This window comes from Papilio machaon, chromosome 6 (genome assembly GCF_912999745.1).
Source record: "Papilio machaon chromosome 6, ilPapMach1.1, whole genome shotgun sequence".
In the NCBI taxonomy this organism is placed as follows: Eukaryota; Metazoa; Arthropoda; class Insecta; order Lepidoptera; family Papilionidae; genus Papilio; species Papilio machaon.
The window spans coordinates 7,037,856-7,065,237 of record NC_059991.1 but is presented as its reverse complement, the minus strand read 5'-3'; the positions used below and the strand labels follow the sequence as shown (position 1 = coordinate 7,065,237).

General features: G+C 34.7%; 2 protein-coding genes across 5 annotated transcripts; one reads left to right on the top strand and one right to left on the bottom strand.

Annotated features, from left to right (window-relative positions):
- The first annotated feature begins 494 nt into the window (after positions 1–494).
- LOC106714739 (kelch-like ECH-associated protein 1B) lies at positions 495–20,623 on the top strand. 2 transcript variants are annotated; one of them, XM_045678245.1, is made up of 12 exons: positions 495–675; positions 6,379–6,542; positions 8,842–8,955; positions 10,363–10,527; positions 13,083–13,232; positions 14,914–15,030; positions 17,025–17,186; positions 17,546–17,737; positions 18,347–18,478; positions 18,584–18,663; positions 18,825–19,030; positions 19,127–20,623. In XM_045678245.1, exons 2-12 carry the CDS (start codon positions 6,387–6,389, stop codon positions 19,606–19,608), a joined length of 1,956 nt encoding a protein of 651 aa, XP_045534201.1. In that variant the 5' UTR covers positions 495–675; positions 6,379–6,386; the 3' UTR covers positions 19,609–20,623. The 2 variants fall into 2 exon arrangements, with proteins under 2 accessions (XP_045534201.1, XP_045534200.1); XM_045678244.1 differs by lacking the exon at positions 495–675 and adding an exon at positions 3,387–3,563.
- A 915-nt stretch (positions 20,624–21,538) lies between these two features.
- Positions 21,539–27,045, bottom strand: LOC106714797 (uncharacterized protein DDB_G0283697). Of its 3 annotated transcripts, none has more exons than XM_014507904.2 (7): positions 26,964–27,045; positions 26,772–26,843; positions 26,066–26,196; positions 25,570–25,734; positions 24,852–25,073; positions 23,899–24,578; positions 21,539–23,392 (listed from the first exon to the last, which is right to left on the bottom strand). In XM_014507904.2, exons 1-7 carry the CDS (start codon positions 27,018–27,020, stop codon positions 21,570–21,572), a joined length of 3,150 nt encoding a protein of 1,049 aa, XP_014363390.2. In that variant the 5' UTR covers positions 27,021–27,045; the 3' UTR covers positions 21,539–21,569. The 3 variants fall into 3 exon arrangements, with proteins under 3 accessions (XP_014363390.2, XP_014363391.2, XP_014363393.2); XM_014507905.2 differs by having other exon boundaries at positions 23,899–24,575; XM_014507907.2 differs by having other exon boundaries at positions 26,066–26,184.
- Between the last annotated feature and the right edge of the window lie 337 nt (positions 27,046–27,382).

Sequence of the window (27,382 nt, the reverse complement as noted above, 5' to 3'; positions counted from 1 at the left end):
TACCAAATTGAAAAATAGGAAATTTGACTATTTCAAGCAAGATACGTTTTAAACTAGTATCTTTCGTATCGTTTTAATTGTATTTCATCCCGCCTCGTAGAACGCACAGGTGACCAGAGGGCTGGCCTGGTTTTACAGCGATGCAATTTCGCCAGCATTTTAGGCACTCTCCCTAAGGGCAGCAGCCTAGATGAGAATTGATTTTATTTTTAAACTGTTCTTTACTTTTTATGCTTAGCCTAATTAATTTTAAATTAATCGGAACAAAATGTATAGAATAATGTTAATGACATCATGAACATAAACCTAAAGCTTTAAAGATCTAAATATTATTTTCTTTTTAATATGTATTTAAATTTTACTTGGTGACCTACTCTTTGAATAAGTTGTATTCTGTGGAATGAAGCGAAGTGACATGATATGTCACGTAACATATTTCACACATGTGTCAAAAGTTAAGTGTTTATAATGTTTATGATTTTTTAATATTTGCTCTTATCTAACATACGAATGTAATAAGTGTATCTTTTAAATACTTGAAAATTTAAGTTATTAAAAAAACTGTGAAAAATTAGTACTAACTTTTTAATGATTTAATGAATAAATCAGTGTAAAAGTGAATAAACTATCACAAGAATTCCGGTGTTTTACCTCGCAAAAGGATTGTCTACAAGAGTAAGTAAATTTATCATTCAAACTGAAACATCTTAAGTTGACGTTAATTTATAATTCATTAAGTCTCAGACATTTTTGAGATGTTTTTATACTTACTGATTCTCATCAATTTGTAATACCATCAATATTTTATGTTTCGTCTAAGGCTATATTCATCTAAATTTAACTTTTTCTTTTACAATTATTAAACGGTCAACTACAATTTTTCACATTTAATTTTTATTGGATTTTTTTTAATAAAATTTCAATAATGATTTTTTGACACAATATCAGATTACGTTGAATTTAATACTTTGGTAACCCTTTGCTATAGGAAATTTTGATTTAACATATTAATGGGTCCTACAAATAAGAAACAATATTTAAAATGCAACTTTTCAGGCGAGGCTCTCAAGTTTCAATTAGATATATTTTTATATGCTTGATAGCAGCAGATGTTTCTGGAATGTTTCAGAATTATACTGATAGAAATGTTTGTTAATTAGTAAATAACATTGATTTTTTTCATATAAGTTAGCTTATAAATCAATAAACATATCTTTAAATAAATTGTCTATCTGTCCCTAGTCTATCCCTTTAAATAAATTTGAGTCTCTGTCCACAAGGCTGCATTTTTTCCAGGTTATCTCTGAAACTGCTAGACCGATTTTGAGAGGACTTGGACGACAAGAGCCTGAGCTAGGCACATAGTCATATTAACGATTACATATTTTTTATTCTGAGCTCTAGGTTGAAGAAGTAGCAGGTGACCGCTAATATGCTATAAATACAAATTTTTTATTTGAATGTAAAAACAAAAAAAAATTAAAAAGTTTTCACTTTTAGTAGCGTGTTTTCTCTAAATGCATTTTGTTATTGTAATTATAAGCTATTAACACAAAAAAGTAAATCATCAAATTGTTGCTTTGGCCCATATACGTAGGAGCTATCAATACCTATTTTATTTTAAAGCAATTATTAATCGTATGTTATTTGCGGCACTATTATTTCGATTTTTTACCGTTTGGAAATTTTATTTAGATTAACATTGCCTCTTACATTATATAATTCTGAAATATAGTTTAGAAGATATGATGTAGAAAAACAATAAGCGCTAGCGAAAAATGAACGCGCGGGCCGAGTGCACTCGTGTTTACAAGGTTTTTACGGGACTGGACGTCATCGAGAAGGGTATTACTGATATGAAAGAAAAGATATCAGATGTATGCCCTTTGCCACCCGGGGGAAGTCGGGTCGCTAATAAATAATAAAAATAAACAATAAAATCGGTTGATCTGGCGTTCATTGACCTCAAAGGCGATTGCATTAAATTAACCTTGTAACCGATATTCAAGTTCAACCTTACGTTTCGCTTTGTGCTACGTGTTTCATTAAAATTTATGGCGATTAGCATTTCGAATATTCCACGTTAGCACTTCGAAATCGCGAAAATGGCATGATTCTCAACTCCGTATGAACGCTTGCCCTCCAATGACATGCGAATTTAATATTTTATTCTTGAATGATTGTATAATTATACCAATTTACGTATTATTTGCTAAGACAAATTAAAATGCAATTGTAGTTGTCTTAATTAAAATACTTGCAAATTGATAAATATTAATGCCATTCATAGTTGGTCATGATTAAGCTTTTTTAGTTTCTTATCTGAAGATATAAGTCTAGATAAAGAAACGTTTTTTTTTTATTAAACGGATTACAAGTTATTTTTCAATAGTGAGTCATTGTTATGTGGTGCGATTGGAATGTATCTGGTTGTAAATGATAGAAAAACTAACTATTCTAAATATACTGGAAAAGTAATAACTAAATATTTTGATTACTTTTTTTTTATATCAATATGTGGCAAGCGAGGAAGCGGCCACCTGAATTCGCCTCAATAGCGAGGCAATAGTTGCCCGTAGACATCCGCAAATGCAGATGCATTGCCTACCTTTAATCAACGGAGCAGTCGGCGCACAGAAAGAGGATATTTACCTTCCTATGCGTCCCCTCTTCCGCCAAATCCATTTTCCCTTCCCAGACTATTTTTATTAGAAAAGAGGACTAAAATAAGCCTTCGACACCACACTCATCAGACGAAATGCGGAATTACTTCCACTTCACGCCTGTCTTCTGTGTGGCCGTGGTATTTCATCCCGTGCCCCATTCGTGCACCCAACAAATATTGTTGTTGCGGGATCTACCACTGTTACCACATATGATATATTTCCCTGATTGACTGATATTAACTTCTAAATAAAATTGAGGAAATGTAGGAATTTTTGCGAGATGTTCAGATAGGGATATTGAAGGCACTCAAATGCTTAACTAAAGTTTAACACGTCTGTCATTGATCAAAAAAGCTATAAAAATACATTTTTCATGTCAATATTTGAAATTTTTCTGAAAATTGAATCATGGTCATACGAATCACAAGACATTATATAAAAGAAAGAGAGAGAGGTATATAACGAATATTGTCACCGAATTGGAGTAATTCGTTGGTATTGCCGAGTCACGGCTGCCCTGCAAAATTACTCCGGTGACGTTTGCAGCACTGTTTTCAGTTACCAGTCGTCGCGGTACACTCAAAACGAAAACATTCCACATTTCACGAATTTTCGTTTTTCGCGAAATGTTTTGCATCGCCCCGTCCGTATTCAATTGTTTTGTTTATGAGTTATTGTTGTATTCGCATTTTTTGTTGTATGAAAAGCTTTAACTGCTTATAATATTTTTGTGAAAGTGCTGTTGTGCCTTTTTTACTTCGTAGTGATATTGTGGTGTTGACTTTTGTGATAGTGATTGTTGGATTTGTTATAGTTAAAATTAAGGAAATAAGTTATTTATAAATATGAAGTTGGATAAAAGTATTCATCAAAGCACCTATGTCAGCGATGATTATGGTAAGAATTTTTATTTACATAAATGAAGAAATGTGCCCTTTAAATTGCTGAGGGCTGTGTCGCGCTTGGTTAGAAGTTTTCTTACGTTGTACCCAGCTGTCGTCAAAAGATCATTGTATGTTGTTTTGAGACAAATATTTTTGTTTCTTTGTAATACAACAAAGTATTGAAACAATTTAAGAAGTATCGTTATTTTAAATACAATCTTTCACCATCTAAGGCACTTCGTACACAAGGAAACTTGAATTGTTGAAACTAATATTGTATCATGGTTGCGTCGCAGGAATTACGTCGAAGCGCGTAGTCTAGTCGTTCAGTATAGACATAACGTAATAAGCATTTCAAATGTTGCTTATATAAAAATATTTGCTTCGCCATCTTGAAAATCGCAGCAACTTTTCTCTCGACGATCTTGACAAACAGATTGCATGCGATTGGCTTTAGCGATGACAGATGAAAATGTCGGCAACGCGCACTGTGTATGAACCACTTTGACACTGTTGCGTACATTGCGTCGCTTAGCGACTGAACTCGCCAGGTATCGAAAATTTACGTTGCTAATCTATTAGAAGTCGCTTTGAATGAGAAAGCATTTTGAATCATGAATTCGAATTTCGCATTAGCATTCGAATATTCAATACGTAAGTAGGTATTTAGAGAAACGTTTGCGGCTGATTTAAGTTCAGCGGATTTTGATAAACAAGCGTATGAAAATAATTACTTTTTTATCGTAAAAACTAACTTTATATGAATATACAGTAGAAACCGTTTATTATGACACGAAAGGAATTGACAAACACGTCATAATAAGCGGACGTCATACAAAGCATTTTATGAAAAAAAAAAACGTTTTTATGTAACCCAGGGCCGCTGATAAGTATTGCTTTGTTTCTTATGATTTTAAACCACTGAATTAATGCTTGATCAACATTTTCTTGTCGCGATTTTCGAAGCCTCTTCGGTTTCAATACATTTGAATTGAACGATTGCTTAATGCGGTTCTTGTTTTTAAAAATCATTGAGATTGTCGAATGACCCACGCGAAATTTCTTTGCGAAAGACGAGTTTGATTCTCCATTTTCTAATCTGCATATTATTGCACCTTTCTCCTCAATCGTAAATGCTTTACGGCGTTTAGATGACATTTTTTTCACTCTACATACAATGAAAAACACAAACGAAACGAAATACAATGCGTGACCTTCAAGTGTCAATTACTCGGTGAACATTACCGAAGGTGTAAAAAATTATGTCGGTCATTATAACCGGACATAATAAGTGACATGTCACTCTAAGGAAAGTCATAATATCCGACTTTTTAAGAATTTTATATGGAAAACAAACTTCCTAGTGCAATTACGTCATAATAATCGGTTGGTCAATATAGGCGGAGTCATAATAAACGGATACTACTGTATTTTTTTTAATTAAGTTTTGACAATGAAAAGACATTGTAAACATTCACTTATGTTTCATACCAGAAGTCTTGGGAGACCTGATCGAACGGCATACGAACATACTAATAATTTAATTAGTTATAGCAGAACAACGAACAAAAACTATTTCGCACTCTGTCTCCGAAAAATAATTTAATGTAGGTAAATATAATATTAAACAAAACAAATAGTGTAATTACACTATTAACTATTTAAATAACCCCAACTAACAAACGCACTATAAATCGGGTATTTCCCACGCATAAACAAAACACTATTTGGTTAAAACTTTTATCGTAACTATTCACTGCTTGCAAGTCGAACCTGTATAGCCGACAAACCTCTATTAACGAGAGTTAGTGTCTGGTCCTGGCGGAGAGCATCCGGACTCAACGGACGAAGCGAGAAAATAGGGTTAGAGAGAAAATCCTAAGAGCGACATAAATATCGTGGCCCCTTGGACTCTCGCTTACCCAGGTTGGACTGTATTTATCTATGTTTTTAACATGAATAAGAGGCATGGCATGTTATTCTACGAGTGTAAGATAACTAAAGGTACATATGGTACACGCGTTAACATGCACTTAACGAAATTTCTGTTCATATTAATTCTAAGGAAAATAATCATAAATTAATTGTTAATTACTTTGTTAATTGTTTATCTCTGTGTTGTTTCATATTTACGTAATAAATTCAAGTACCTATAGTAATTGTGTCTACATTCGGTAGTAGTCAAAGTATACTTGACCCCAGTAATGGTGAAGAGCACAATGATTCATCATTATTTTGATGAATTCTAAGGCTGTTGGGTAATATAAGTTAATATTAGTACGCTGGTTAAGTAAAATGTCATAATGCAAAGATGAGGTCAACGAGAAGTAGGCGTGACTCAATGATAAGATCGAGAGTAACGTTAAGTGATAAATAGGTCGTAAGTTTATCTTGTAAGTAGAATTTAGAAAGGTATGTTAAATTAATACAAGAATTTAGTGGTGATAGAGTTATCTTAAATATTTAACCGATCGTCTGTAATTTGGTTTTAAGCAAGAGATAAGGCAATGAGAGTCAATGTAGAAATTTTATGTGATGTTTCCTAACATTGAACGCGTAGAATAGTATTATCAATGAAAATCCATTGTTATAAAAAAAATTCATAGGTGATTTCATAAAAGCCTGTAGTCAAACAGCAAATACATTTTATTTTACATAGGTATAACGACAATTGGAAAATAGGCTTAACTTTCGAATATATTTTTAATGTTTTTTATATAGTGTAGTCCGTCTGGAGGCTATAAATTAGCAACATAAACAAATAATGTTGACGAACATGTTACACAGGCTAAGTGAATACAAAATTAAAAGTGTGTTAATTTCCGCAGCCAACGATATGGATACGGATGAAGAGGTGGGCCGAGGCAACCTGCTGGATGGCATGCCACCCATCAATTGTGACACCACCATAGACGATGCCGCCACCACTGGCAACAATGACATCGGCGACATGACCTTCTGCCTCAGCAACTACGTCCCCGATTTCATGAAGGTAACCTTATACTACTTTTTGGATAACAAACTAGTACTTAATTTAAATGTAAAAAAGCCTGTACAGTTTTATCCAAACTGTATAACTGCTCGCGATTTCTCACGAAACACGATTTTGGGTTTCACGGGATGTAAAGGGTTTCCGGGACGGCACACACCCATTTTCGTAAGTAACTTCCAGTCTCTATAAAGTTTTAAAATTGTTATACCACTTAACTCCTCTAATTTACATCATAATTTCCATGCTTTTTCCGGTATGGAGGGCAGAATGTACCTACTCCCCACTAACAGTACATTTTGTGGAAGACGTTAAGAATACTTACTCGCAAATTTTGGCGCTAGACCCTCGTAGTTCTATCCGTTGGTTTCCAAGAACAAAAGCTCTGTACAAAACATATCAAGGATGACTCTTGTCATTTTTTTTTGACAAAACAGAAATAATTATATGTTTTAAACGGGACTCTTGATTTTAGAAACCCACGGAATGTATTGCTTACAGCTCCCCCGTATTTCCCCCTTTTGATAACCTGAATAAATACATCGATACACTAAGTAATATCTCTTTATCTGTCTTGTTTAATGCTGTGTTCATTTTTACAACGCTGCACTGTAAGTATATTTAGTAGGTACATGCGGTGAAATATCACCATGACTGTGCACATCGGACACAAAACGAATACGATTGGTGGTCACGTACACATATCGTTCAAGGACTTATTTGACGGGATTTACCATAATGAATTTCATTTCTCTGTTTTAACTTTTTTAGAGGCACGACATTTGAGATAAAGCATGACGTATTTAGTATGACGTATCTAATTTATCTAACTGTTATTAAATAGATAACAATGATTTAATATATGTAATAATGGTGAAAATCAAAATTAATCTAAAAAATCAACCCTTTAACCACTATAATATGAAACTTAATGAACCTTTTAGATTCTGTGATACTTAGCACTGTTGAATCGAAGTGGATCTATCGCCAACTAGAGTTTATAGCACCTTAACGGATGTTTTGAAGATGAAAATATCAATCAGTGTTACGCAAAAGTGACGTCAACGAATGATCTTTTGGTTAGGTTTGGAGAAGTGGATATCCGTATTAATTTAAGTTCTTTGAATAATTATTGTTCTCTTCCCACTCTCGAATAACTTAAAATATATAAGGATAACTAAGAAATCTCTCCCATGTAGCCTAATGGTCAAACCTAATTGCTGTATCTTTAATGTTTTTTTATTGATATTTTGTCCGTTTTAAGATGATTAATTTGATAACTGACAGGTTTTTGCAGGTTTTTTTTTTTGCATCGGGGAGATATCTTCAAAATTCACCCACTAAAATAAAAAATACGAAAAATCGGAATCGGACAAGAGCCCTTTGCTTGCATACAATTATTGATTCCAAGTTTTGTGAGAACATCCATCGAAAATATTCATAACCGATTTTACTTAACCCATACTTACTGAATATCAGCGTTAAGAGCTGGACGCAAAAAGCCTAAAGTAAACTGAACTAGAGAAATTTACTTGATGGCTGTAGTGCATCCGAGGATAATGAAGTTCTTAAGATTTTGTAGTATTACAAAATCAAATCATTAAAATAAAATTAAGCTATAATTTGATTTCACTTTTTTATCATGTATCTAACAAAACATGCATCATCGAGTTATAGGTTAACACCACGTCCAATACTATTTTATAATTGAACTTATTTTCGTTAAACATTTTCATCTTCAAAATTTCTTTGAATTTTGTTATGATTTAATCTTTCATGTTCTCTCCTTTATTTGAATGTAATTAACATGGATAGAGATATGAAACTGGTTATTGTTAAATTTTATCGCCATAATATGACTTGCTGTTTGGAAAACGCAAGCGGGCATGACTGCGCACATTTTAGCGTGACGTCATCACACCACGTGATCGCAGCAGCCATTACTAAAAGGATATCGGTTGCTTTTAAAAGTTATAATAATGCAAAATTAATTATTTAAAGTATTCACGATTGTTTTATTATGTACCAAGTAGATGATAAATGCACATAAAGAGTAGGAAAAAAACTTGAAATGAATAAAATGTTTGTATAAAGACCAATAAAAACATTTACTGTGATACTTGTTAGGTTTTAAGTACTTATTTTATGTATTAATAAATAAAAATCAGTTACGTACGTATAAATAAGTATGTATGATGCTATGAGTAGTTTTCAACCTAATTGGATTGTAGGCGTCAAACGACATTTAACCGAAATTTAAATTAATGTGACTTGATTTTCTATGAATACTGTACGTCCACAGATGCTGTTCACGATGAGGTCACACCACATGTTGACCGACGTGGTACTCGAAGTCGGCAATGAACTGTTTCACGTCCACAAAGTGGTGCTAGCCGCCGGCAGCCCATACTTTAAGGTAAACATCACATTCTTCTATTGCCATATCTATATCCTGAACGGTTCATCGGTTTTAGAGAGTGAGATTTCATTCGATTTCTATTTCTACCTCAGAGTGTCATAAACTGTAGGAAGTGTCGTACAGTAAGACAGATTGCACGAAGATGGCGTAATTCGACGTTCCATCAATAACACCTTTAAGACAGTATTATCCACAGTAACAAATAAATGATAGCTTACTTCATCGAATAAATGACGTACGATAAATCTCTATCTTTTTGCCCAATCATCCAAACTTTAAAAAAGATAACTTTTGCTATTCGTTTTTATTACTTTAACAGTTGTTAGTAAATGAGATAAAGGTGTATGACCTCGCCATGCTTTGGATATCAGTCACATACAAACAAGATGCGGTTGTATGACAAATATAAATTTTATATTAGTAAGAATTTGAAACCGGCGCTCACAAATATAATCTCATTGTGGGTACCCCAAAGATCTGAACAAAAAATCTGGACGACTCTCTCATTCTCTTTGAATAAATAGAGATAACTATAATATGTTTTTCCGTACGTGTTTCTTCATTGAAAATTCATGGTCAAAGATATCAAACTTTTTTTTTAAATTAAGTAATAAATATTTTTTGCTACATCTATTTCGCTACTTGTATGTAATAATTAATCTCAATACATGTACACTTTTAACCTTAACTTTTCTACAAACATTTCTAACAAGTTTCTCACAATTTAATGTAATATATTGATGGAATGACATTTAAAAATAATGTTCATACTTGTTATGGAAATATATAGGTTTTTTCTATGAACAAAAATGTGGAACACCGCTATAGCCATTATCGCGACATTGACCCCTGAGTTAAACTCTAAATGGCACAATGTACGATACGAGAATACGAGAACTAAACATATTTTCCCCGCTTATTTGATGTTCTCGAGGCGATGAAGAAATAATGTTTATTATAACGCAATAATTATAATTCTTGTATATTAAATTGAATAAATACACGATCAATTAATTACAGCGACCTTGCTTTTATAAACACATCGAGGATCCTACGTTTAATCAAAGTGTTTCACATTATGTTTTTTTTAAACATTGAAATTATTATTTAAATAATTATATATGTAATAGGTAGGTAGGTAGGTATATATGTAATAGGTGTAGCCAAAACATGATGATGATCTGTCATATGACAGTATATGATTTTTTTTTAAATGCCTTGCCTATCATGCAGCCTTGGCTACAAATGGTCTCTATGTTACCCTCTATATCGTTTATAGTATCCGTCGATTTAGTTGGCACGATAGACCGAAAAGTACGCTTGGTCCCGACGTGAAATCTAATCAATATAATCCTTAATCAAATGTATAATATATCTAACCGTCTCACTACGTTTTATTCATAGGCGATGTTCACGAGTGGTCTAAAAGAGAGCGAGATGTCTCGTGTGCGCCTTCAGGGCGTTTGCCCCTCGGCGATGGCGTGGCTCGTCTACTTCATGTACACGGGCAAGGTGCGCATCACGGAAGTCACCGTCTGTCAGCTGCTGCCTGCCGCTACTATGTTCCAGGTAAGAGTATATGAATTCGATTAACGATATCGGTAACCTAAAATAAGTTAAAAATGTTTGGAACTTATATAAGTTTTAAATAAGTCAAGTGCTTGTCACGCATTTATTCCTATACGCATCTATGTAAAATTAATGAACCACCAAAAGAAAAATCGACAGATTGCATTTTGTTGTCAATCTCTATTTGACTGCGCGCCTACACGGACGTCTTTTACGCATTTACCCTTTCGCACTTGTTACGCTATGTATTAACGATAGCGAAACTAAAACAATATCAGTAATGCCTTGCTTGTTAAGAGGTATCATGCATCCTCAAAATGATTTATTTACGTGCAACCGCCACGTAAAGAGGTCGTTGCTTAATGACTATGGCTCTAATCAAATGTTACATTGTCTACGGGTTCAAGTGATGATTCGAAATACTTCGACAAATAACATACTGCTATTTTCATGAAATATTAACATATTATTCTAGTAACTTACTTGTATTTCTTTTATTCCTTTTAATTAATGTCGAATTCATTTGTTATCTAGTCGATTTTAATTCAATTTTTTTGTACAAGAATTCTCTGGGAAATTAACGACACATACAATACTTGTTTTGAAAATACATATAGATAAAAGTTTTTTTTTTTTGTAGTTAATTCCAAGTTCAATGTAATATTAAGCGTGAGTCGGCTCGAATGTTGATTTTTTGGCTAAGTCATGCTGCTCGCTGATGTAAAAACATTTTATATACGCGTGCAGCCATCGACAGCGCTTTAAAATACTCAAAATGTTAATGATTACTATACATGTAAGCTAAAATTTTAAGGTTTATAAAACCTTGTGCGCCGACACCACGTGAGCGGGATAAGGCCAGGAAGATGATGATGATACAAGTGCTTTGCTTATATGTTATCCTTTAAGTTAAGGGGCCAAATCTATAAAAAATTGCCAATAATACTTTTTAAATTTAAACTTAAATATTCAGGCATTTCGTAAATTTTTTTTTTTTTTTTTATAAGAGAAGGGGGCAAACGAGCAGCGGGAACACCAAGGTGTTCATCGACGCCCATGGACATCTGCAATACCAGAGGAATCGCAGATGCGTTGCCGGCCTTTGAGAAGATGATACGCTCGCTTCTTGAAGGACCCTAAGTCGTAGCGGTTTGGAAATACCGCCGAGGACAGACCATTCCACAACGCGGCGGTACGCGGTAGAAAGCTACGCGAAAACCGCACGGTTGTGGATTGCCAGCCATCGAGGTGGTGTGGATGGAACTTGGCGGTCTGTCGGGTCGTCCGATGACGGAACTCGGCGGCAGGAATTGTTCCAAACAACTCTTCTGAGCACTCCCCGTGGTAAATACGGTAGAAAATGCAGAGGGAACTAACGTCCCTCCGCAACGCCAGAGTGTCGAGCCGATCAGTAAGAACTCGGTCGTTGACGATTCGAACCGCTCTCCGTTGTATGCGGTCAAATGGAAGAAGCTGGTACTGGGGTGCTCCCGCCCAGAGATGCGAGCAGTATTCCATGTGGGGCCGAACTTGCGCCTTATAGAGCTGAAGGCGATGGCCCGGTAGGAAATACTGCTTCGCTCTACCGAGCACACCCAGTTTTTTGGAGGCCAGCTTGGCCTTGTCTTCCAAATGACCGCGAAACTGAACGTCGTTCGATATGTCAACGCCGAGAATACTGATACTGGCTGAGGCAGCCAGGGGAGTGCCCTCGAAACGAAGATCCACGACAAAGGGTTGTTTTTTAGCGGTAATGGCGCATACTTGTGTCTTTTTGGGATTGAAATCAACGAGATTTCGTCGACCCCAATCCGAAACTTCACCCAGTAGGGTCTCCAGTTCAGACACAAGTTTGGTCCGGTTCTCATCGGCAGTAGCCCGAGAAACGTTAGCGCGGGCCGTGTACAATGCATCACCCGTGCTATCGTCTGCATAACAATGGATGTTGCTAATTTGCAGCATGTCATTGATATGCAGAAGAAACAGGGTGGGCGACACCAATTATTTGGGTCGCCCACCGCCATTTGGGCGACAAAAATTACCTTAATCATTATGATAAAAAAATATGTGGTGTTTTAAGCTACTAACAGAAAATGACAAAGCGACAATGATAGAATGTAAATTTGCTATCAACGTTTCGCAGCCGTCTATCTAATCTTATCACAAAATTATTTACCATTCATTTTTAGCCTAATATAATACATCATATTTTGACTTTTATTAAAAAAAAACACTCCTCTTCTATTATAATTTCTATTTGGCAAATACTCCTTCGAAGTGGCCATAATTTCTTGTAAATTTTTATGTAAGCTGGTATTCTTGCTACTAATGTTTAAGAGAAATATAGTTGCCAGTTGTCGACCGCGATTCCTTTCGTATTAAATAAAAAAGTAACCTATGTACTATTCCAGACTGTAAATTCATATTCCAAATTCCATCCTAAACTGTTCAAAAATTCTGTAGTTACATAACAAACATCCATCCATACAAACTTTTTCAATTAATATTAGTAAGTGGTAAGATTCTAGCACCATAATTGTAGTATGTTTGTGAAGATATCAAACGTGATGGAGGCGTGCTGCGCGTTCCTCGAGCGGCAGCTGGACCCCTCCAATGCGATCGGCATCGCCAACTTCTCTGAACAGCATGGCTGCGTCAAACTCAAGCAGAAAGCCAACCAGTTCATTGAGAGGCATTTCACTGAGGTAATTGTACCAGAATATTCCATCCTTTCGAAATAGATAAACATGGGATTAATTTTCCTGATAGCAGGCGGGACCTCCAAAGAAAGTAGCCATAATATCGAAAAAATCACAGTAAAGGGCGTGGAGGGAGTACAAAAATTATAAACTTCAACTTTGAACAATTAGCGTGCTCCTACAGAGGCGACGAAAAAGGCCTGTGTATGTTTTGAAGGCCACTCATAATTCTAATTGCCACAAAGTCGTTAAGTGTTCACTAATTCAGACCTTTACCGCAGTTAGGAATCATACCAGGACTTACTCCTTTACACTCGTGTGTTTTGAAAAATACGCGATTCAAAAAAAATCTAGTGTGTACCCGGCCTTAGTTATTCTAAATAATGGATATATGTAGATACGATATAGGTAGGTTATATCCCAAAATCGTATATTTTTGAAGTTTTAAATAATGTTACGATGGCAACCTTGATAAAGAGAAACGTCATATATTTTATTCCGTTTTTTTTTCTATAGCTAAAAGTAAAAATGTTTTTGTTTATCTCTATCGCTCGTTTGTAAGATTGAAAACGTAAATACCAAAGGAAATTTAGATAAACTTAGCTCAATGAATTAGATTTTACCGAGTAAATACTACAAAATAAAATCTACAACAGGAACTGAAAACCATTTTATGTCATATCTAATCCATTGGTTATCTATAATTTAACAGATTAATAAATATAAATTCAAAAATTAAATACTTGAATATTATTAAACAAATTTCGTCAGACAGAAAACCGAATGGAATCCACATCTAGTTTATTCATTCCTGTTCGGATAACATATATTTAAAAATAATGATAAAAAATGTAAATTTGCAAATTTTCCGTCAGCCATATCTATGTACGTAACTATGACGATGATGAATTTTGGTTAATAATAATGTAATCGCTTGTTATCGGCTAATGTACCAATTTTTTACGTAGACGCTGACGTATGGTATATCTTATGTAGAGGAGTCAACGACATTACTATGACTTTATTACAACTACAGTTGAATCTGGATAAATAAGGATATAGGATAATACGTATTAGTAAAAAAAACTACAATTTCAAATATGTCTACGATCGGGCACACTTTTATCTGTTTTTATGTATCAGTGTATTTTATGTATCAACATTATAAATTCGCATCATTATGTTAAAGTTACAATTTATTGAGCGACTCTAATTCATAATTTGCAGTGATCTTTAACTTGTCTTGTTTATTTTGTAATACCTTATTCGTTATTTGGTATCCGTTTATTAAACGTTGGCTCTATGTCCCTTAATTCCCTTAAAAATTACAATAATTACCTTGATATCTATCTATATATATAAAAGAAAGTCGTGTTAGTTACACTAGTAACTAACACGACTTTCTTTGACTTTCTTTTATATATAAATAGTTTTATAACTCAAGATCGGTCAAACAGATTTAGCTGAAAATTTATGGGGATACCTCCACATAAATTTTAGCATAGAACTAGGAGACGGACATAGGAACTTTTTTATCTTGTGTGCATTTTTTTTATTCCGCGCGGACGAAGTCGCGGGTAAAAGTTAGTATATAATATAAATATAAACAAAATTACACAATAAATTTATTCGCTTTAGTTACAGCGATACATAGAATTGTAATTAAATATATATGTAATATTTGCAGGTTTGTCGAGAAGAAGAATTCCTACAATTGACGGCGCCTGAACTTATATCACTGATCCGGAAAGACGAACTTAACGTGAGAGAAGAAAGGGAGGTGTACAATGCAGTATTGAGTTGGGTTAGTATTGCTAATACTCTTAGTAGTGGCGTTAGGATATGGCCAACTTAATAAGTACCGTATGTGTTATTCCAAACTATGTTCTACATATGTGCCAAATATTATCAAGATCCGTTGAGCCGTTCTGGAGATATGTTCCTTAGCGACAGAATCATAGTGTAAACAATAACAACGTTGCCGCTTACTCTGTGCTCCGTGGCTTGTAGATAATTCCCCGGATAATGACGAATATTATACCAAACTGCCTGCGTCTATTTTATCTTTTATATACCATTGTAGTTTTAACTATGACATTTTTATTTTAACTATGTTGTCAAGAGTGTTCACCACTATTTAAACGTTGTGATACGATACGAGAGCTAGTTGTTTAAATATTTTAATTTAGTTATCAAATACGAGGAGAAGTTATTTTGAAATTATTACTATCAGTACCTTTCGTAACACAATGTATCAAAACATATTGCTCTCTGTATTTCAAATAGAATAAGAAAAAGGGATGACATGCTTGAACAAGGGATTTGTAACCTATATTGTTACAGAAATATTTAACAAATTGTAACTAATTTAATTACAAATAAGATAAACTTTGGCAACGAGTCACGACTTGTTATTCGATAATCATATCAAGGGGCAACGCGATAATAGAATATTACATTTATTTATGCTTACGCTTGCATTTTGTGTTTTGAAATAAATTATATCGTCCATTTACTTACAAAGTTTTGACACACCTCTTAATACACTCGACGTCATCTGTGTAAAAAAACAAAAAAAAAATAGTGCTTGTTCATACTCACAGGTGGGCACAGTTCATCGAAAAGTTAACTTCGTTAATTAAAAAGTTAATTTTGTTAATCATTAAAGCGATAAATTCTCGAAAATTTAACGCAAGTTAAAGTTAATTGTTAAAAGTTAACCATATCAAAATTAAACTGCTTTTGAGGCTGAGAGGAATAGGTAAAACAAGTAGAAAGAAGATCTTTTGATAATTTTTGATAATATGTACGAATTGCACACAATTTACAATATCACACTTATTGTGGCGACACTTGCTTCACGTATAAATTTCACTACACATTTTCTATCACATTTATTTTATCTTTTCAAACTTGATTATTTTGATTGCATTTGAACCTGGAGTCAGTCGCTTTTGCATCTCAAATATTAAACAAAGTGTAAAAGTATGAATGCCGTAAAGTGTTTTCGAATCTTCTTTTAAATTTGTCCTGTTGTTCACGTCTTTCCCGCACGCTCTGATGCATTACACTTGCACGCGAATTTCACATATATACATTATCAACTCGTTCGTTCGTCATTCGACTCGCTGACAAACCTTAGCTGAACTTAGGAGCGTGGCGTGGCGCGTTATTTAAACAAAATGACAGAACGTCCCTAAGTTTCTTATGTAACGTTTAACGGAGTTGAGTTTAACGGAAGTTAACAAAAACGTTAACACTTTTTGAAGTTAACTTAAAAGTTAATCCGTTGCGCAACATGTTAACTTCGTTAATTAACAATTGATTGACGGATTAACGAATTAACACGCGGGCGGTGCGCGATCGCTTAGGCGTGTTCACATTAGCCGCCCGGCGTTTGCGCGATCGATCGGTTAAACTTCAAACCAGTTAAACTTTCTTGACGTCGCAAGCAGATCACGAGTTCCGCCGCTAGTTAGATGTAAACACTCCCATATAACTTCATACGTTTGAAATTCACGACCGAGCCCACGCGTTATTATAAACAAGAACATAGTCAAGTAGCGTCGGTGGCTCAGGGGTTAAGCACTTGACCTGTAATCTGCTGGTCCTAACAAAATCCGTGTTAAAACGCGTTTTAACGTATACTCAGTAAACGTTTAATATTTGTGATTAATAATGTGAGGACGGCAGGAACACGCTGGATGCTGAAAGTATAGGTCCGCACACTGTTTCCCGCAGTGAACAAACACAGACTGGTGATGATAAGTATGTGTGACTGATGATTTTTGTTTGCAGGTGAAATACGACGAGGATCGGCGATACCCGCGCATGGAGCACATCCTGCAGGCGGTGCGCTGCCAGTACCTCACACCCAGCTTCCTCAAGGAGCAGATGAACACTTGCACCGTGCTCAAGAAAGTGCCCGCCTGTAGGGAGTACCTCGCCAAGATATTCAAAGTAAGTATTATTTTATTGGAACATGAAATGGTTTAGTTTTGCTCTAGCAATATCAGGATAGAGCTCTGAATTACATGAAGTGTGAATTGAATTGATTTTGCTTCGTCATAATTCTAGAAATTGTTATATTTCTTTATAATTTTTCAGCATTACATTTTTTTTATACTTTATAAATAACATTCTGTGGTATTGAAATGTTCAATATCACAGACACGCTCTGCATTCTCTTTGTGCTGTTTTTACATATGTCTTAGTGGCATTTAACGTGTTAAATGAAAATAAATACAAATAAATGGGCTGCTTCCGTCACAAACTAGGGAAGCGATATGCATAAAAAAACGAAATTAATTATTTTATAGGATCTGACATTACATAAAAAGCCCGTAGTGAAGGAGAGGCGGCCGAACACACCGCGCATTATATACGTAGCTGGCGGATACTTCCGACATTCCATCGACGTCTTCGAGGCCTTCAACTTGGACGATAACTGCTGGAGCACATTGCCTCGTCTCACTGTACCTAGGTCTGGACTCGGCGCTGCCTTCCTCAAGGTAACACGCATACGATACTAGCTCTCGCCCTAATAACTACCCTATGTGTTCTATATCTGTACCTAATTTCATCAAAATCCGTTCAGGAGACACTTTCAAACATCCATCCATCCATCTAAACATTCGCATTTATAATATTAGTAAGATTTTAAAGTGACATACGAATAATAGCAAAGCGACCGCTGCCCATTGACATCTCCAATTGTAGATGTGTTACCCATCTTTAATCAACAGAGAAAGGGGACCCAAAGAAAACTTTCTATGCGTCGCTTCCACCATCAAATCCACTTCCCCATCCCATTATTGAATGTGGTGAAAACTTCTTGCAGTCTTATCAAATATTCATCAAACGCACACAAATAAAAATCATATCTCTATTTTCGCTTGTAAGCAATAAGTACTGAATGTATTGTAAAGCTCTGATAATGGATATCACTAATATTTTTTCAATATTTTTTGCTTAGTAATTGTTACAACACGTTTTTGTGACGAATTATTATTCACCGAAACGAACTTGAACAATTATGTAAAATAATTTAAATGAATGAATAATTTATGGAGATGTCATTCAGTAGAGTTGAGTGAAGGTAGTTTTAACTTAACTGACAGGGGTTGTTCTATGCGGTGGGAGGTCGCAACACCTCGCCCGGCTCCTCCTACGACAGCGACTGGGTGGACGTGTACAACCCCGCCACCGAGCACTGGCGTCCCTGCAGCCCCATGGCCACCCCCCGGCACAGGGTAAGTCCCTCCCCTAATCACTTTGCAATTACTACAATTCTCAGCACCTTGGAAAATTAAAGCTGTAATTTCCATGTGTATATTTCAGTAATTATTGTTAAACAGGTGGGTGTGGCCGTAATGGACGGTCTGTTGTACGCTGTGGGCGGATCCGCCGGCTCCGAGTACCACAAATCTGTTGAATGGTAAGTCTTTTGAGTTATTGAATTCGTTAACTTTTTTATAATGGATAATTAAATCATATAAGACAAAAAAAAACTACTAGTTTTTCTTAAAATTTGATAAAAGTATTTGCAGTTAAGTATATTAGCACATTCTAGTAAGTGTTAGTGATGTTGTTTTGCAGCTACGACCCTGAGTCGGACACGTGGACGCATGTGGCGGCTATGGGCAGCGCACGACTGGGCGTGGGCGTGGCCGTGGTCAACAGGCTGCTGTATGCTGTGGGCGGGTTTGACGGCACACGCCGCGTTCGCTCCGTCGAGTGTTACCACCCCGAGAACAACCGCTGGAGTGACGTCGCGCCCATGCAAGTAGCGCGCAGCGGCGCCGGTATGTGCAGACTTTAGACAGTTTTACTTATCTCTCAATTTTACTGTATTTCATAGTTGTTTACATGTAATTTTTGTTGTTGCATGATGGTGTCAGGCGTGGCGGCGCTGAACCAGTACATCTACGTGGTGGGAGGGTACGACGGCGCGCAGCAGCTGGCCAGCGTGGAGCGCTACGACACGGAGCGCGACGTGTGGGAGTGCGTGGCGCCCGTCAACGTGGCGCGCTCCGCCCTCTCCCTCACAGTGCTCGACAACAAGCTGTACGCCATGGGCGGGTACGACGGTACCTCGTTCTTGGACATAGTGGAAGTGTACGACCCGGAGACGAACACCTGGAAATTGGGTACGCCGTTGACGTCGGTGCGGTCGGGGCACGCGTCCGCGGTCTGTTATCAGCACGTGGCGCCGCCCCCGGAGCCCCCGGAGCCCGAACCCGCGGTCATCCGCAAGCTGGGCAAGCGCCCCGCTCCCAAACCTGGCACCTCCACCTCCAGTTCCGCCACCAGCATCGGCGACGACGTGCCCATGGCCAATAATATAATAGGAACCTTATCCAATGATAGATACGACTTATAGCGTACGGACTCCGCCGTCTAGCTTGTGATGACGTCACGTTACGTAGGTCTAACTAGGCGGCTGTCGTATTGTGACTATTTTACGTGTTAATGATGTTACGCACGTTATGGGTGTTAGAATGTTTCCTAACTTCTGACAACTATTGTGACTTTGGCGAACTATCGTGACGTGTTGCAACTCTTCTTCGCGTTTTGTTTCGTTCACAAATATCTGAATTGTGACATGCTCTCGGCGATAATTATAGGCTTAAATGATAATCCTTATAATGAGTATTGCGTTGCCTTGACCGTGTAAATTGTGGCGTCGTTATTTTTGAAGGCTATTAAATGTACAAAACAAGTAATTATTATCATCATAATTGTAAGTACAGAAATCATTTTTTACACAAATCTCAATAAATATAAAATTATTTATAGTTTGACAAGGATCTTATGGCGGTTTTTTTTACATTCACAGGACTTCTATAAGTTTTAAGGGTTACCAGTGAGCAAAAATTACCTAACTTCCGAAATATGGACCATATTGGATCTCCAAGCAAATAATTAGCAACTTATGACCTAAGTTCTTGTAGTAATTTCTTACTGTTAAAATAAATATATCCAAACAAATTAGCAAAATTGTGACATTTTTCTGGAACTTTGGAAATATGAAAATGGCAACATTAAACCGTGCAGCAGCCGCTCCTTCATTGGTCAAAATATGACGCTGTCAATATGACATTGCGAATTCATATATTTTTCGACTGCCATAAGATTTTTGCTGGACTATATGATGGTTTCACCAATTTGCAACATTCGAAAACATTCGAAATTGAGTTTTACTAAGAATTGTCATTTACAAATTTGACGACTTATTGCGAGTGACAAATTTGAATTCAATTTATGTCTATGACGTTAAGACAATGTTTTTAAGAATATTCGAGCTAGGTCCTCTGAGAATTATACAAATTACCTTTATAATTTTGGAAAATGTATGCCCTAGTCAAATTTTTTTTTGGGTTACTATTTTATAAACTTTGCACTTATATTTTTTATTGTATAAACTAAGCAGAGATGTCACAGATATCGTCTCGTACCAATTTGAATTGGTGTTGAAAATAAATAAACCATTATGTTTATAAAATGTATCAATATTGAAAATGTATTTGCCTTATTTATGTAGTTAGTTTTGAAATTAATAAAGTTTAATTATGAAATTTAGGTGCTATTTAATGAAATGTCACATTTCAATAACAATCCATACATGTTTTGTATTGTATAAAATCCTAAAATATGTAAGTAATTAACATCCAAGTTGTCGGACATTTTGTCCAACTCGAATTTTTTATAAGTGAAATGATCAACTTTCATCAATAAGATTGTAGTCAGTTATTGTTTATAAACTTTTGTAATACACATTGTATATATAGATTAAGATTATTTATTAAGGAAATAAAGACTGTTACGGGATTAAAACAAATTATTTTTATTAATAATATTTTATACAACAATCACAGACAACACAATGTTGTTATAACTATGTACGTAAAAAGGCAGATCATTTTTACTGCAAAAAAAAACAAGTATAGAAATATTTTTTGGAAATTTAAACATTTCATAGTGACATATATGAAAAATATTGCTTCATACTTCACTCTATTTTTAACAAATCTTAACAGTTTGTCATGTCCTCTGAGCAAACAAAAGAACTTATTAACTAAATCTAATAGTAAACGGCCTTTACTAAAAAAAAACCCTACAATCATCGAATCTAGACACGAAAGGGTACCCCCCCCTTAGTATTTACGTATAGAAAATTAATAAAATTTTGGTAACTTTCAAATCAATGTAAAAAATCAAAATCTTAGTTGCTTGTGCATTTCAATTCGCATCAAAGGATTTTTAAACAAATACAAAAAACATAGAATACTCTTTGTATTTGCTTTATATAACTTAAAAATAACTTTATATAACACAACATTGTCACTTTTTCGCTTTTCTTCTTCGTTTCACGAATATTCTGACATCGGGCACATCTGACTCCTGACATTCTGTGTCAGATGTTTGAGTTTTCATCTGCGGTTTGACTGTTATAGCATCAGATGAACTAACACTAGAACAATCAGATTGTATAGCTGTATCCTTTTGCAATTGATCATGTGTTTTCGCAGGAGTAGATGTGGCCAGAGCTAGACCCAGACTTAGATGAGATTGCAGTCTTTCAACACAGGTCACATTTGTTGGTTGTCTAAATTCTACATCATTATTTTGTTGTTTTCCCGTCGATATAATAATAGTTTCAGGTATATTAGATACTGCAACGTTTGTATTATTACTAAACATATTAACTGGTTCTGTAACTTCATTAACTATAGTGTATTTGTCCTCCGTTTTTCTTATATTTATTTTGAGATCACATTTTTTGTTATCAGAATCTATTATATTCGAAGGCTCTGTTTGTTTGTTAGCTTGTTCTTCCATGGCTTCAATTTTATCATTTTGTGGTTTTGCTGCCTGAAGTTGTTCTATCTCCTTTATATTAATATCGACAGCGTCTTGAGTATCTTCAATAATGGTGCTAAAATTAGGTTGTTCTGGTTGTCTCGGGACCACTCCCAGATCGTCGCATGTTATTAAACTACTGCTGTCTCCAAAAAGCTCGCTGAACTTTGTTTTTATTTCTGTTTTAGCTTCTTTCTCTTTCTTAGCCTTTTTTATTTTACTTGTTTTAGAATCGTCAACGTCATCTTTGTCTTCTTGTGGTTTCTTTTTATATTTTTGTTTTTTGGAATGCTCTAAACCTTCATCTTTATGTTTAGTTTTCTCCTGTGCGGATGGATGTTTTTCTTTACCGTCTGCATTGTTTGCATGTGGTAGGTTTTCAGATTTTTTCGTGTCTATGGTACCTTTGTGGTGTTTAGATCTTTCCTTCGTTTTATATTTTTTACATTTAGATTTAATTTGTGTGTCAATTATTGTCAGCGGTGGTTCAAAATTATCGCTCGTATCGTCGCTCAACGTCAGATCAGATTCCACAATTTTCCTTGATATAGCTAATTCGTGATTCCTATGTTCAATAAACTTTTCAGCATTTTCATTATCAGTCAGTCTTTTTTCCTTGCTTTCATCTTTTTGTTTATCTCTATTATTATTGCTTTTAACATCATTAATATGTTTTGATATAGATTCAACAGGTTGTGGCATTTCCTGACCAGGAACAGAACATTTTTCTATTGAATCTTGATTTGATATTTTGTTATTGCTAACATTGTCAGTACTTATAGAAACTTCGGAATTATTTTGTTTTTTCGGAATTTTATATCCACTTTTTATATTCTTGGAAGTCACATCAGTTTTATCTTTACCAGAGTGTGATTCAATTGTTGCTTGATTGCTCTTTGATTCCTCTTTGCTCTGGTTTTCTTTATACTTAGATGCAGTAGAATTAGTGATGGCATCTTTACTGTTATTACTTTGTGTTATATCAGCTGGTTCATTTCTCGAATAATAATCTCCATTGGTTCTATTTGATATTTCATTTGAACCACCAAACATGTTCAGACTTGAATAATAATCCATGTTAAAACTTTTTGTCATATTATCTATGTAACTTGAAGGTGGTTCAATTAATGCTTTGGGAATAGGAATGGGGTTAAAATCCCACAGCTTTTTATTAACTGGTGTTATTTCTACATTTCTCTCATTAACTGTTGTTAAAACTTCTTTATTACAGTCAGTTATTATCTTATACTTTTTACTTGAGAGTCGCGGGTCTTCTAAGTGCATGACAGCGGTACTCCTTATTTCTGAAACAGTTGTAATCTATATATATAAAAGAAAGTCGTGTTAGTTACACTATTTATAACTCAAGAACGGCTGAATCGATTTCACTGAAAATTGGTGGGCAGGAAGCTTAGAACCAGGAAACGGACATAGGATAATTTTTACCCCGTTTTCTATTTTTTATTCCGCGCGGACGGAGTCACAGGTAAAAGCTAGTATCTATATCTATATATATAAAAGAAAGTCGTGTTAGTTACACTACTTATAACTCAAGAACGGCTGAATCGATTTGACTGAAAATTGGTGGGCAGGTAGCTTAGAACCAGGAAACGGACATAGGGTAATTTTTACCCCGTTTTCTATTTTTTTTTCCGCGCGGACGGAGTCGCGGGTAAAAGCTAGTTATTCAATAAATATAAAAACTACTATTTGACTTTAAAAATATTAAACTAGCAGATGTCATCATCACTTTCTGTAACTGTATCACTTATTTATAGTAGTATTTAGTGTAATTTTGTTTATCTTTTACCTCTTATAGGTGCAACTGATGTATGACTGTCAGGATGTACATAGTCGGGTGATTGGCAAGAAACTGAATTTTCAAGTAACATAGGAAATGCTGATTTGCTACTACTGGTGTCTCTTTGTCTTCCTTCATCCTCACTATATCTATATGAATGATCATATTTTTGTCGCTTGAAACTTGATTCTTCTATTTCATCTTGTAGTTTATGTTTCTCAGCATATCTTTCATTATCATTGTTACTTCTTGAATAGTCTCTTGAGCGAGATCTTTGATAGTTATATTTGCGATCGCTTGATCTACTTTGATGATATGATTTATCTCGTGGGGGACTGTCATAACCTCTACGTTTATACGTTTGATAGTAATAGTCTGCATAATCTCTTCCACTTCGATTTGATCTGTCTGGACTAATATTCCAGCGACGTCTCTGTGAAGAATCATAACTATCCCTGTTCCTATAATAACTATCATTGTAATAATACGATTTATTTCTAGAACTTATATGTTCCTGTTGTTGTGCGTACTTATTCTCAAAACTCGATGTGTCATATGTTTTATAGTTTTGGTAATATCTATCCGTTGACAATTTTCTCTCATCTTGTGTTTGATGTTGGGTGTTGTTTGATTTTGTTGTTACACTACTTTCACGTTCATCATCTGTACTGTAATTTACAACTCGACAACTGCAACAAAAGTAACATAATAATAATTTTGCTCTATTGGAATATGAAAGAGAATGTTCCAATCTTGGAATCCTCTTTAGAAAATAAGTAATTTTGCACACTTACATACTAAGGTTTTTCAATTTTCTGTGACAAAATATATAGGGAAAAAGAGGCGAAAAGATAAAATGTCACATTTTTTTTTATAGGAGAAGGGGGCAGACGAGCAACGGACCGAAAGTTATTTGATCCGACGCCCATGGACATCCGCAATTTAAAAATTTAAACATTTACCTTGACACTGGCATAGATTTTCTTCTATTCATAATTTTTTTAACTTTGGTCTCGGTTTCTTTGTTAGGAAGTTTATTTGACATCTGTACTGAATTTTCTTTAGTAAGACATGTAGTATCATTTTTGATACTTTTGTTGGATAAACGAAGGGCATCACTTAAGTCTCTCGTATCCCCACTGCAAGTTGATGTTGTGTCTAATGGTGAAGAATTATTGTTTTTACTGTAAGCAAACATTAAACATACTATTAATTAATTTAACATATAACAGTGATAGAGGTAGGCAGTGACCATAGGCTACCATTTAGCGCTATCCAGACACGCCACTCTCGTTTCATCCACATTCTTGTATGCATCCTTGCACATCAGTTTTGGGTGCACTTTATATCGCTCTTTTTGAGCATTTCATCAATCTACACATTTAATTATTAGGTTAGTAAGTTAGTTGTAAGGGCTCGATTTCCACAACTCCACGGCTGGCGTGTATTTTGCGTGTGAGCAGGATCTGGATTCACTCCAGCCAACCCAACTCTCCAAAGAATCCCAGCAACCCCTTGATGTTATCGGTAAATTAGGTTAATAATCTTAAGAGTTAATTCATGGACAATTTTAACAATACAATAATGATATTTCATTTTCTCACTCAAATCTGTATAGGTTGAAATTGCCACAAGAAATATGTTAATTAAATGTTTGAGGTTAGGACTTAATTAACTTACAATTCATTGAGTACAACTTGGCTGTTAGCATGTGTCTGCGGTTGATCCTGTATACTGCTTGTATCAGAGCTTTTATTGCTTTTAGAATTAAATCTATCATTTTGAAACCTATTGAATTTACTTTTAATATTATTCTGTCTTGCATTTATTATTAATTTATCTTTCCTGTAAAAAAAAGATAAATACATTATAATTTTAACATTGAGTGTTCCCTAACATAATTTTAATATTAGGTGTTCCAGTTGAAGCCATAGAATCAATTGGCCAACTGGAAAAATAAATTCCAATTGAAATGCTTGATCAGTAGATGGATCCACCAAATGGGAAATATTGTAATAAATATTATACCAGAAATCTGCAATGGTTTAATATATGGCAAATCTGATCCAGTTGTTGAAAGTTGCCCACCTAAGTAAATAAATGAACATAACAACTCAGGATTTTGTAAAGTTATTTAAAATTGAGTTCAAAAATAATCAATAACAAACAAACTTACTCTAAATTTAGCTCCTTTATCATTAATGTTTTTCTCTCAATCTCTGCTTTAGCAGTTTTAAGTAATGATGAATAATTCAACTCCAGTTTTTTATGTTCCACAGCTAACATATCAAAATCCTGCAAGATATTCTAAAACATCAATTGACATCCGTCCTGGGTTTAAAGTATGTGTTGAAGAGTAAAACAGCAACATAATATGTTGTGGTACAATAATAAAACTACATAACTACAGAGAGCTTATTACAAAAATGGCAAATTATTGATTTATCTATTGAAAGTTATGTGGTAATAACTTAGAGTAAGACAATAAATGCTCTAGAACATGTGAATACATGCTCACGTCTCAGTGTCTCAAACCTAGACATAGCAGAAAGATGGACCAATGATTCATCTTTGTGGAAATAGTTTTTGCATAATGTAAAATCTATTTATATTTTAATTATGTCTTTGGTAAGAATTAAATTTCTCATAAAGTACTTGAACTTGCACTTTATGTTATCTATGATAACAGTCTTAGACAACTATAACATATACTTTAATAAAGTTTAGATGCCCATTGAAACACTAGGAAATTATGTTGTATACGAAAAACTCGGTGTACTAAACCGTTTAGGACTAGCTAGGATAAGGATTACCTTAATTCTCATAGCAGATTAAACAAGTCGAAAGAAAATCTACAACTTTATGTTAAAAAGTAAACTTACTTTTTGGAGTTTATTTATAGCCGATGTATATTCTTCAATTTTAAACTTCAGTGTTTTGTTTTCATTTTGGAGCTGAAATATTTAATAAAAATACATATATACGAATATTCTATTCAAATATCTTACATTTTTATCACAACTGAGAATCAAATGTCAGTCGGATAATATTTGGCGCTAAAAAGCAGTGCTTACCTCTTCAAGTTTGTTGAAGTCATCATAGTTTTCTAAATTTGTGTAAATATCATCCATAGCAGAGAAATTAAAATTTTAATAAATTTTCGCATATGACAAAATATGTATTTACTATTAAGATAATTAAGAATAAATTATACTATTTCTCTAGTTTCTTCCAATGCGTCCAATCCAAACAACACTTGACTTTGATAACTATAGACAATGAATTGGACAAAGACAAGACGTCTTGAAATACAGATTAAATAACCGAATTTTGAAACAGAATAAAAATTAAAAAATGTGAACTTCCATTCGTTCAACAACAATTCATTTCTTGTCTATTCCTGTTCTCTGTTATTCTTGGACTTATTTCATAGTCGGACAGAATCCTACTTTGACATACATTTCAAAGTTTACTGTGCCTTCAAATTTTTGTC